Source organism: Chelonia mydas, chromosome 16 (assembly GCF_015237465.2).
Source record: "Chelonia mydas isolate rCheMyd1 chromosome 16, rCheMyd1.pri.v2, whole genome shotgun sequence".
Classification (NCBI taxonomy): domain Eukaryota; kingdom Metazoa; phylum Chordata; order Testudines; family Cheloniidae; genus Chelonia; species Chelonia mydas.
In genome coordinates this window covers 17,220,836-17,233,355 of record NC_057857.1, presented here as the reverse complement: position 1 = coordinate 17,233,355, position 12,520 = coordinate 17,220,836, and the positions used below count along the sequence as shown (strand labels likewise).

General features: G+C 46.0%; 1 protein-coding gene across 5 annotated transcripts in view; it reads left to right on the top strand.

The window, feature by feature from the left end:
• Positions 1–12,520, top strand: part of BRD3 (bromodomain containing 3) — a 49,186-nt gene that overhangs the window by 12,785 nt on the left and 23,881 nt on the right. For all 5 annotated transcript variants that reach the window (XM_007061011.4, XM_007061010.4, XM_037879292.2 and 2 more), the window contains exon 2: positions 10,705–11,019. In XM_007061011.4, coding sequence (XP_007061073.1) covers positions 10,819–11,019 — 201 coding nt within the window. In that variant the 5' untranslated portion in view covers positions 10,705–10,818. The remainder of the gene's footprint in view (positions 1–10,704; positions 11,020–12,520) is intronic.

The following is a 12,520-nucleotide window of genomic DNA, read 5'->3' as shown; positions in this document are numbered from 1 at the left end:
TCCCCGCCTGTTGTGTCTTGTCATTCAGAAAGACACAGTCTCTCTTTGGACAGGGACTGACCCTTTACTGCACCTCTTGGACAGCACCTAGCGCAGCAGGGCCTTGGTCCCTGACTGGGGTTTCTAGGCTCTGCTATAATGAATAATAGGGACTAAGCCAGGGGTGGGGTGGGGTGGTGGAACCAGCCCTCCTATTTCATCCCTGTAATTTAAAAGAATACAGCAGCTGTGTTCAAGCTGCTGGTGATTAATTTAATAACGTCAATTACGTGTTACAAGTCTGTTAAATGGGAAGCTAACTTACTCTGTCTCCTTTGCCATATCTACCTTCCTTTCTCTTCCTATCCTAGATCATGGTGTGTCCTTTCTTCCCCTTTTCTCAGTGTTTGTCCCGTTTCCTTTTCCCCCTTCCCTGCAGTGTCTCTCTCCCTCCTTGCCCGTATGTGCCCCTTTTCCTCCAGTTTGTTCCGCTCTATCACCGACCCTTGTCTCTGATTCACAGCCCTGTCTGTTCCCTCTGGGGCCAGTGGGAAGATTCACAGTGACTTCCCAGGCAGTCAGATCAGGCACCTGCGCTGAAATGGTCTACAGCTCTGGCCTGCTCTGCTCCCTCTCCCCTTCCAGAAAAAGAACCGAGTGGTTCCAGGTTCCCCTCTTCTCTTAACCTCCCCCTGAGAAAGGAGCCTGTCAACTTCTGGAACGCCTTGCCAGAGGGTGTTGTGAAGGCCAATACTATGACAGGGTTCAAAAGGGAGCTAGATAGATTCATGGAGGACAGATCCATCAATGGCTATTAGCCAGGGTGGGCAGGAATGGTGTCCCTAGCCTCTGTTTGCCAGAAGCTGGGAATGGGTGACAGGGCATGGATCACTTGATGATAACCTGTCTGTTCATTCCCTCTGGGGCACCTGGCATTGGCCACTGTCAGAGGACAGGATACTGGGCTTGATGGACCTTTGTTCTGACCCAGTAGGGCCGTTCTTATATTCTTATAACTCTCTGTTCCCATGTCCACTCTTGAGCCTGCTGTCACCCTGAGCAAATGAGATTTTCAGACTCTGCTCTGTGAGCTGCCGTGGTATTGTCTAGTGGCTGGAGCAGGGGACTGGCAAGCTGGAATCCTGGGTTCTGTTCCCAGCTGTTCTGCTGAAATGCTGCATGATGACCAAGGGGGCAAGTTGTTTAGCCTCTCTGTGCCTCCATTCCCCCCACCCGCAGCAGTAAAATGAGGGAATCTCAGGGTATCGTGGGGCTGAATTTCCCATTTGCAGCGCATTTGGGGAGGATGCTTGGGTGAAAAGCGTTTAGTAATCTTGAGGTTTACAGTACAGTAAATGATTTGCTGTCATGACTAGTCTAAAACATAGGAGGAGTAGCAATGGTTAGCAAAGGTTGAGGAGCAAATTCTTTGCCTCTTTTATGTTGAAAGGATTACAAGCACCAGACCCCACAACCGAAGGAAGGCTAGAAACAAGAAACATCCCATAGATGGAAACGATGCAAAATCTGGAACTGCAGAGTTTGCCAGACAGGAGAGAATATAACCAGAATTGCCCCCCTTGGGCTGTGAATATGTAACTGACCTCACTTGGGTCACGCATGAGCTGCTACCGCTTTGTCCAGCATTCACTGAAGTCAGTGGGAGTGCTGTGGATTAGGCTGTAATTTTTGGAGTTGGCAGCCATAGCAGAAACGTGCCACTAGCCGGAGACAAAGATCTCCACCCACCTAGCACGGGCTACATCTACGCTTAGACTTTTATGGCTACAATGGCCGCGGCTGTGGCTCTGACGATGGGACTCTGTCGATGGTATACACGGCTCCAGGTGGTTGCTGGCATTTTAATCGTCATGTTGCTTTGATCTGATCTACTGTCATTAGAGCTGCAAAGGTGGCCCGGGAGTGCTTGGAAATAATACCCCTCCTGAAATACCTCTAGGATTAAACCTGGCTGCATCATTCTGTCCAGAATTTCCATTCCAAAATCCTTGGCGTTTAGCCTACTGGTTAGTTTGTCTCCATCTCTGTTAAGAGAGAGCTCAGCATATACCAGGAGTGGCTCGAACTGTTTTGAAAAATATTAACAAGAAAAAAATGAAATTGGGGTTAGTGGTTCCACTGCAGTGTGTGTGTGAGCATTTTAAAATATAACTTTCACATTGTTACCCCTTCTTCCGATACCAGTCTCCCTTTCCAGCACCTGTTTGCCAAGCGGTAGGATGTGTCGGGCCTAACAGGTCAGCCGCCCGGCAGAGCAGAAATTAGCTGCAGCTTTATTTGCACGTGTACTCTCGTCTTGAAATGAAATGGTCAAACAACGTGCAGGGCAATCCCTTCTTTCAGGAATCTCAGCCCAGTGCCGACACCTGGTTCCCAGGGGCAACTCTGCCTCAAGAACCGACTCCAGTTAGGAGTCCCAGACGGCGAGCACACTCTTCCGCTGCTCATTTAGCTCCTTGTTTCCTGAAGCCTCTTCACTAAAACCGTGCAGAACCCCAAAACTAACAGCAACACAGCATGTCTTTCCAAGAGTCAAAACTGGCTCGCGCCCTGCAAAAAAGAACAGTGGGTGACAGCACCACCTGGTGACGCCTGCCCTAACAAAATGTTTGGAGATTATTTCTGTTGTTCCCGGTATGACAGCTTTTAAAAGCCGCAGGTCTCCGTGCAATAAGTTCTTTACAGAAGGTGCATGGCCCACGTCTGGGTGTTTTCAGGAACGGCATAAGAAACTGAGCTCTGGAAGGGGGTGGTAAGGCGTATCGCAACATTAATACACCACCAGGAATAAATGCTTCCGTCCAGATTTATCTAGTAGACCCTCCATTCATTAGAGGTGGCCAAAAAACTGTTCTCAACGCTGCCGACACGTACACAGTCACAATTTCCAGTACTGACTCGTAACCTTGGGTGCCTGTTTGAGGCATCCTTACAAGGCCTGAGTTTTTCAGCATACACTGAGCACGTGTCCTCTGCAAATCAGACCCCGGTAGGTGTCTCAAGTTGGGTGTCCAAAAATGAAGCTCCTGGAAATCGCCGGTTGCTTCTGAAAATCTTAGCCATCTGTATTTACCTAAGGGACCCCTTGGCTCCTGCGGAGGAAACACCTGCTCGTATAATCTCCAGCGAGAGACCAATGGGGCAAAATCCTTCAAAATAATCAAGCGAGTATTAGCAAAAAGAAAAGGAGTACTTGTGGCACCTTAGAGACTAACCAATTTATTTGAGCATAAGCTTTCATGAGCTACAGCTCACTTCATCGGATGTAGCTCACAAAAGCTTATGCTCAAATAAATTGGTTAGTCTCTAAAGTGCCACAAGTACTCCTTTTCTTTTTGTGAATACAGACTAACACGGCTGTTACTCTGAAGCGAGTATTAAACGCCCAAGTCGAAAGCCCAAGTAACTGACTTAAACTCCCCACACTCTTTTCTTTCCTCTCTTGCGCAGAGGTGAGCTAAGGGCAGAGTTGTGACCATAACTCGGAATCTCAGACTTTAGCTGGAGTTATTCTGATTAACAAATAAATCCGTGGCATTTGGAGTTAGTGAGCTGGGAAACAATAACAACAACAGAGGCCAATGGGGACTTTCAGATCATGGGATCTGCAGTGTAACAAAGTGGCATCCTAAAGCAAAATCCCAGTTTCCTGTCATGATGCCAGCTGCAAGGATTCCCCACTTTCCCTCCCAAGTTTTAAGGAGTGGCTTAAGGTTTGTGTCGCATTATCTGGCAAGTGCTGACTTCGAGCGACTGGCCATCTCCAAGTTCTATTTGCGAATTGCACACTCCTAGCATTTGAAGCACAGCTCCCTACTCCCATGTGTCACTAGCTGCTGAAAGCTGCCCAAAGGTTGTTTGCAGGGCTCTGGAAGGGCAGGAGGCGGGGAAGGATTTTTGTAAGTCCCTTTTTTATTTTCTCGGGAGCCCCTAAGGGAGGGGCTGTTGGATACACGATCTCCAGCCCTGATCGAGCTCCACGGTGCGGGAGACCCATTGAAGTCATTGGGGCTCCTGATTGAAGCAGGGTCCTATTTCCCAGCCCCCCCTAACTCCCCGAAAGATTTATATTCTCATTTCTGGGTGGGTTGGGACTCTTTCTGTTTCTCATCTCTGTCAAAGTAACCGTGCAAACTGCTGCAGTAAGAAAGAGTTGGTGGGCTCAGACGTGAATAGAAAGCACCTCCCCTTTTAGTTTGCAATAAGGACGAGTTTTAAGAAAACCCACCCTCCTTTGCTCCACAAAGAGCAGCAGTGGAGTGAGCAGTCTGTTCAGTGTTCCACGTTGCCAAAGGAAGTGGCAGAACTGTTAGCCAAAGCAGCAGGCTTACTGGCACGATGCGCGTTTCACGGGGCTTTATAGCCTATTTTCAAACAGGCTCCCCCAGCCCGTGGGCTCCATCAGTGGGGTGAGATGTTATCCTCGGGACGGAGGGAATTATTAACATGATTTCTCCAGGCCAACTGTCGCTCTGGCGACTGACCCATGCACACCACACAAAGCTAAAAAAGAAGAGAAAAATCCTCTGAGCCCGGCTGTGTGTCTGATGACTAGGCTGGCTGAGTGAGGAGCCAAAACCCGCAGCCTTGATGGATTCCGTGGTGGGGGAGGCTGCAGGGCATTTAAGCGGAACAGACTGACTCAGTGGAAGCAAAGATTTGTCTGCAAGAGTGGGCTCAGGTTTTGTTTTTGATGTTTTGGTAAAACTGGGAGCAATCTCCGACAATGGACAGAGCTGGGCCTTACATTTAGTGGTGCCAGGGTCAGATTTAAAATGGCGATGTCAGTAATTGCAGATAGGCAGCCAAAAACTGCAAGAGCCATTTTTATTGTTACTCAGAATTTCAGAGCTGGGGACTATAAAGGGGAAAAGAGATGATTTAAAATGGAAAAATATTGCTCAGGGGCTAATATGAGTCTGAGTTTAGGCCCTAATCAGCAAGGCACTTACACATATATGCACTAAGTTAAACACATACTTAAGTCTGTCTCTATTCAGTAAATCATTTAAGTACATGCTAAGCTCTTTCTTAGATGGTAAGTTCTTCTGGGGCAGTGACCGCCGTTCTGTTTAGTGTCTGTACAGCATTTAGCACAATGGTCCATGCCTGGGGCTCCTGCATGCTACTGCTATCCAAATAATTGATGGTTGATGTCCATGAGACTTAAGCATGTGCTCAATTGCTCTGCTGAATTGGGGCTTTACAGTCTGAGCCACACGCCACTTAATTTCACTCTGTAAACTCTTTGGAGCAGGGGCAGTCTTTGTTCTGGGTTTGCACCGTGCCTAGCACAATGGGATCCTGGCCCATCACTCGGGCTGGAGCCACTAGGGTAATACAAATAGTAAATAATAATTTAGGTTTTGTGGCAGACCTCTGCCTGGGTTAAAAATTTCACCCCATGTGCATCAACATACACTGCAGTCAAAGCGAAGGCCTAGAGCTGTGTTTTTACTTCTGCCAGTGGCCGTGCAACAAGACGTACGTGCTCCATTGGTTTTGGCGCGTGAGTCTCATCAGCAAAATATCAGGAGGTTTGTTGGACACATTCTGGTCTCTCAGGGCCCGTACGCACTACCACTTATGTCGGTATAATTTATGTCGTTCAGGGGTGTGAATAAGCCACGCCCCTGAAAGCGATGGAAGGTACACCGACCTACACGCCGGTGGGGACAGTGCTCTGTCAGCGGGAGAGCTTCTCGCGGCGGTGGAGTTATGCCAATAGGAGAGCCAAAGGGAAGGGGGACCCCTAATCGCACTCATCCCCTTTGCTGCTCCCATGAATCCCGCCTCCACACTCTCTTTGCCTGTTGTTGTTAGGATTGAGCACTTCTATTCCAGTAGCACCCAGAGGCCCCAGTAAGATCAGGGCCCCACTGGGCTGGGCGTTGTGCATGCATTTAATAAATGACCAGACTTCACCCCAAACTCAAGACCACAAACAAGCTAAGCTTCCCCTGCCCTTGTCTTCATGCCAGCTCCCACGCTGCACCCTCTGGAATCCCCTCCTCATCCCTGCCTGCTGGCTGCTAACCCTCTCCTGTTCCAAATTCCTCAAAAGCTGCAACCCCACTGTTTGCTTGTCATTTAAAAATGGGGGCTAGAGAAGTAAAAAAAGAGAGAAAAAGCTAAATCAAAGCAACCCCTGTGGCAAACAAACTGGAAGCTATTCAGGCGAGGGTTCAAGGAAGAGGCATTGAGGGAGAGCACAACTCCCCCTCCTTTACTCAAAGCACAGGAAGGGCTTCTCCTCCCCTTTCTGGTTTGGGAGAGTGAGAGCATGAGGGAGCATCCCTTCCACCTTGTGTCTCCTAAGAATTTCAGCTCCTGTTTCAATCTGCTTTAAATCCTGTGTGTGACTGAACTTTCCTCTAGGCGTCCTGGTGTGTTTCACAGGGCAGGGACCATGTCTTCTGTATACTGTCTTCCAAGCATAATTAGGTCTCAGGAACCTTGCAGATTGCAACATCTAGCATTACCCTGTCTGCTTGTCTGTCTGCCCTTAGCTTGTGAGCGCCTCAGAGCAGGGACCATCCTTAAGCATTTGGAAAGTGCCTAGCACATAATGGGTGATACTGCACACCGAAAATAACTCTGTCCAGCCTCCCTGGATGGCAGGGAATAGGACTGTGTGGTGTCTTGAGGACTTGTTGGAATTGGAAGCTGTCACTTGGAGTGGCTGTGGTGGGGTGGCAATCCTAGTCCTGCTTGCGGGCTCAGGGACTCTGTAAGAAAGCATGCAGCCACAGAGTCAGTTCTGGAAAGATCCAGCTTAAAGCACGGTGAGGTGAGTTGTGCCTGGGTGCCTTAGAGAGCAGCCTGTTTTCTCTCTTTCTGGTTTTAGGTTCTTGTGTGTTATCGTTCTGAATGATAAGAAATAAAATAGTGTTATGTTGGAACCTTCCAGCAAGAGTATTTGTTTTTATCTAATTTCTCAGTATGTGTGCTGAGAGCATAACAGACTATTGCAGTTCTTTCTTTCCTAAGTGAATAAAGTAGGCTGAGTCTCTGTATAAATGCTCTGACAGACCTGTGACCCATTGAATGGAGAAACACATCTACAAATAAATACTATTTTGAGTGGGGGGGGGAAATGTTGGCAAATGTTGGTGTTTCCGGGCTCCAGTCTGTGATAGGGCTGGATTAGGACTGGGCTACTTGGACATAAGAAGAGATAAAAACTCACCTGAACTGAGTAGCCAGCATCTTCTTGTGTTTCTATACATAATAAATCATACAGCAAAACTCCCAGGCCCAGCTAGAGGGAGAAGTTCTCTCTCAGCTCTGACATAGTCTGAGTGTTCTCATTCACAGTGGTGAATCAGCTGGTAAATACACATTAAGGCCTTCTGTATGCTAGTAATGACTATTTCCAGTGGTGTTGCTTTTACAGTATGAAAAACACAGAAATATGCATATTTTAACTAGAGCTGGTGTCAAGGCTGCAAGATCGAGGATTTGAATGGTCACACGTTCAGCAGCATTGATATGCACAGTTTTGATTTAGAGCCATCTTTAATTGTAGCCAATGGGATTGCAGTATGCAAATTAGTTAAGGTCAATTGTAGAGAACTGGCCGAGTTGCCTCTGATGTCACAGTCCCACCTCCTGTTCTCCCTAATGTGCTTAACTTTCTTGATATTTAAATGAAAGTTTTAAAAGATCCTTTCTGGTTTATGTAATTAATTTTTACTCAATTATTGTTCATATTACGGTGCTGCCAAGAGGCCGCAACTAAGATCAGCACCGTGCTGTGCTAGGTGCTATAGAAACACACATGTTCAAAGATTATAAAGCCTCGAGTGACCCCTGTGATCACCTAGTCTGGTCTTCTTTATAATACAGGCCATAGGACTTCTCTGAATTAATTCTTGTTGCACTGGAACGTATCTTTTAGAAAAAGCATAGTAAGAGATAGCGCCCGTCCCAAAGAGTTTACATCTAATTACACAAGATTGACAAAATAAGGCAGACAGGCAATATTATTATCCCCATTGTACAGATGAGGAAATGAAGCACAGAGAAATTCAGTGACTCTCCCGAGACCACATAGAAAGTTGACCCCCCCATCTCCTGGATGCTAGTCCAGTGCCTTAAAAAAAGAACATCTCTTCAAGTTAGCATATTATGAAAACAGGGCAGGAAGATGCAGGGAAGTTCTAACAAAAACAGGATTTTTGTTGTTGTTGAAGATCTTGCGTTTATCCTCAATAATTAAAAACACGATAGAAGGCAATCTTGAGATGTGGTAATAGAGTTAAAAAAAGTGACCGATGCCCTGCAGTTAAGGTTGCCTCAAAAAATTAGTTCCCAAATTTTCTTGTTTTTTCTTTCAATCTTGGAAGGGGGTTCAGCTCATTAACCAAACCACTGAAGTGAACATTAGATTCGAAGGATGTGCCCCAGGGCTGCAGTCAGGGTTATATGTGCTGCTTAGATAATATATGGCGCTCTGTCAGTGGGTGTCTGAAATCTGCACAGAGTCCCAGTTCAGAGCTGGGGTTAAGGGGGATAAAAGGGAGGGGGAAACATTATGACATTTAATTTTTTTTAAATTCCTGTTGGATTTTTTTTCTTGAAATTCAAAATTTTGAAATATTTTGTCAATAAACAGGGGAAACGGTTGTGAAAACATTTATTTCCTGTTTGTATTTCAAAGTTTGAAATGCTGAATTAAATCCACTTTGTGACATTTGAAAAATGTTGACCAGATCACACCAGTGTCGCTGTTTTTCCAGTCACCCGACCCACCTGGGGCTCCCATCCAGTCTCTGTCTGCCAATGACACTCGACAAAAACAAAACCCTCTTAGCTGGAGGGTTTCACTGTGCAAAGGGGACACAATTTGGGGACAGCATTACCCTTACATGAGGGTTGAGGGGAACAGTGCTGCAGAGAATGGCCCCACACCTACCCTTCCTTGCCCCCTGGAGCTTGAACCCCACGGATTCCATGGTGTCAGAGAAAAGGGGATGGATCTTCCCATTGCAGGCCCTTCAGTTTGTGGAAGCAGAGCTGATGATGGGGTTTATTGCACCTTCTTAGGATGTAAGAGGATTTTTATATCCTGTGAATGGATGCTGGTTAGATTCATATGTGGGCTCCTGTTTTCTACGTACACATCGTAGGTGGGCTCCCGTGTTCTACACACACGTGCTCACACCAGACATGGGTTTGTTTAGGATTAAACACTTTTCTCCACCAAACCTTTTTTGAAATAGTCCCTCCTGGGCACATAAAAGCTGGGCCCTGATTGGCTCTGCACATTCTATTTTGGAGCCCAAAGCGGTGTCTGATTGGCCGAGTTGCCTCTTATGTCACTATCCCATTGCCATCACAAAATACTTTGACTTTGTTCTCTTGGTTACAGCGAGGTTCGTGGAATGCTCTCCTTCTGCGTAAGCTCGTGCCTTGGCTCCCTGCGTACAACTGAGAATATTTATATTTAATCATTCCTCTCTTTTATGTAGATGCATGTATGTTTCTATGCACAGTCTATTTTTGTAAAACTCCCCTAAATTAAATAAGTGTTCAGTGTTTACTGTCATCTAATCAGCTACTCAGAGGGTAGGTTGAAGTTCGATATTTAGTCTTGATTTTCAGCTATGATGGTTAAAAATACATTAAATGAGAATTTTGTCTTGGATGTGTCTTCACACTGTCTCCCTCTACACATTTCACTGCTGCTTCTGTATTTCCCACCTTTTGTGACCGGGTTTTCACCACATAGCCTAGAAACATATGTCAGCGAGAGCATTTGTATACTTGTCTGAATGCGTTTAAAATATTTTGCCATTAGAAAGCGTGCGTGGTCTCTTTGCCTTGAAAACATGTTGCTGTGGTTCTGATGTGGGTTGAACTATCTCATGTTTATGGGAGATGACAAAACAAAGCTGTTTACAGTGTGGGATCCAAGACATGATGATGCTAGAGCGTTTGTCACCCAGGAGCGTGCTAGAGAAAACCTGGACCAAAATAATGGAATTTTGTATGTATTCCTATTTCAGATGTGCTATTAAAAGACAGAACGGAATAATCTGTCTGTCTGTCTGTTCCAGGGGCTGACAAACTCTTTGATTGTTATTTGAATTGCAGGAGTACCTTTGATACCCCCATAGGAAATTGGGTGCACGTTGTAGTCAGCGTAGTAAGAGTCGGACCTTTCCCTAAAGAGCTTCATGGTATGGAGCACATCTAAATAGAGAGAGAATCTCTGGGGCCATCTTCCTTTAGCAATTAATCAGACCACCTCCCCTTCCAGTCAAGATCCAATTCTCAACGATGCGATGTATCGAGGGCATTACAGCAAATATTTGTGTACAGTACAGCTGGCTCCTCCTCTTTGTTTCCAGCTGCTTCTGTACAGTCGAGATTCTTCTTTGCAATGAATATCTGAGATGCTGGTAGAAGTCGATGAAACAAGGAGCAAGAACCAGCATCATGAGACCAGCCAGTTTGCTGTAGATCACGAGCAAGTGCTCTGCAGACCATGGGTTTGGGAACGGCTGATCTAATCTATGCGTCTAGGTTTTTGTACCATGCCCATCATTATGGTATCTGAGCTTGACAGCAAATGCAGTGGATCAGGTGAAGGGGTTGGGATTCGCCACTTCTACTGTGTGTATTGTGTTTGAACATGTGTGTTTCAATTAAATGTTGGTATTTATACTCCACCTCTTCCTCCTCTCTTTCCTGCTCTAGGTTGCATGGTTGGTCCCTGGAAATGGGATGTCAATCCCATTCAGGGAGCATAAAGGAAGACAGAGAATCTCCTAGTTGCTGCTGCGACAGCAAGTGAGACCCAGAGGTAGGAAAATGTCGACTGTCACATCAGCGATACAGGCTCCACAGGGCCCTGTCAATCCACCCCCCCCAGAAGTCACCAACCCCAACAAGCCTGGGCGGAAGACCAACCAGTTGCAGTACATGCAAAATGTTGTGGTGAAGACCTTGTGGAAGCATCAGTTTGCTTGGCCCTTCTACCAACCCGTCGATGCAATTAAATTGAATTTACCAGTAAGTATTCTGTTTCCTTTGCTTTGTGTCCTCTGCCAGGAGAGCTCTGCTTTAGCGATGTGCAGTTTCTGCTCATGTGAAGTGAAATGTTGTTAGGTTCCGTCTGATTCCCCACCTCCCCAGAGTTGCCGTGCTGAGCACTGGCCCCTGCATAGCGAAACGAGTGGGGTAGTCATTCGTTTCCCAGTACCCTGAATATCAGACGACCTTTCACAGACCTGACTTCTTCGTAACTCGTAGAAGTTACATTAACTCTGATCCATTATTAGTTGGATTTTTTTTTTATTTTATTTTTTGGTTTTGTTATTAAGAAGGTCCTCAGGCCTCTGCTATTTTTAAGTTTTTGTTGTAGATTAGAATGTTACCTTAATAGCTTCTGACGTATGCTCAAAGAAAGAGCATAAGGACTGCTTTTTGGAATTATGCAATGGGTTTTCCAAGAGCAGAAGGTGTCCCTGAAATCTTTGGGTCAGGAATAGGAGCTGGAACACTAAAGAACTGAAATAGTGTTTTCACTTAATGTCACACTCTCTTAACTTTGGCTTGGTCTGCACAAGAAAGGTCATCGCAGCATCTACAGCTGCCTGGTTAGGCACCAGTTAAAGCGGAAGCCCTTGGAAAGCAGTATTTCAGGAAGCGGCACCGAGCTGTTTGCTAATGTTCATCAGCTGATGCTGTGACCCTTCCTTCTAATGCCCACTTTTGAAGTGTTACCCATTTCAGAGGCAATCCTTAAAGTAAGCTGGTAACACAGCTTTATGAAGTTCAGCGGATCCATTTTAAGATCTTGTCTGTGCTACAACTAATATGATTGTCCCCAACTTTGGCTGCAGAAATGGCCCCAGTTTCTAGCATCCACTGGATCACAGGTGTATTCAAAAATGAATTAGATAAGTTCATGGAAGATAGGTCCAATTAGCCAACATGATCAGGGAGGCAACTCCATGCTCTGCATGTCCCCAAACCTCTGACTGCCAGAAGCTGGGACTGGATGACAGGGGATGGATCACTTGATAATTGCCCTCTTCTGTTTATTCCTTCTGAAGCATCTGACACCAGCCACTGTCAGAAGACAGGTTTCTGGGCTAGATGGACCATTGGTCTGACCCAGTGTGACCATTTTATGTTCTTATGTGTTTGGTCTAGCGACAGAAGATGACATTATTCCATTCTGTGCTACAAACCAAAACTACGTTTATAACCAGGTTAGGGGGACAGCTGGGTTGAAACCATGTTCCATGGAAAGGTGGTTGAAAAACCTGTTTTTCCCCCGTCAGGTACAACATGTTTGGGGCAAACTTGATTTTTTTTTTTTTTACGTTGACAGTGTCTGTTTATGTGTGGATCTTTCCGCATGTCTGAGAAATTCTGCGGTTTATGAACAAAGCACCTTTTTTTATAAAATTAAGAGTGGGTTCAAATCTCCCCACTGAGGAGCCAGTGAAAGCACAGGTTATTCTGGCAGTCTGAGCAGAGAATGGAAGTGTTTCTGTGCGTGATG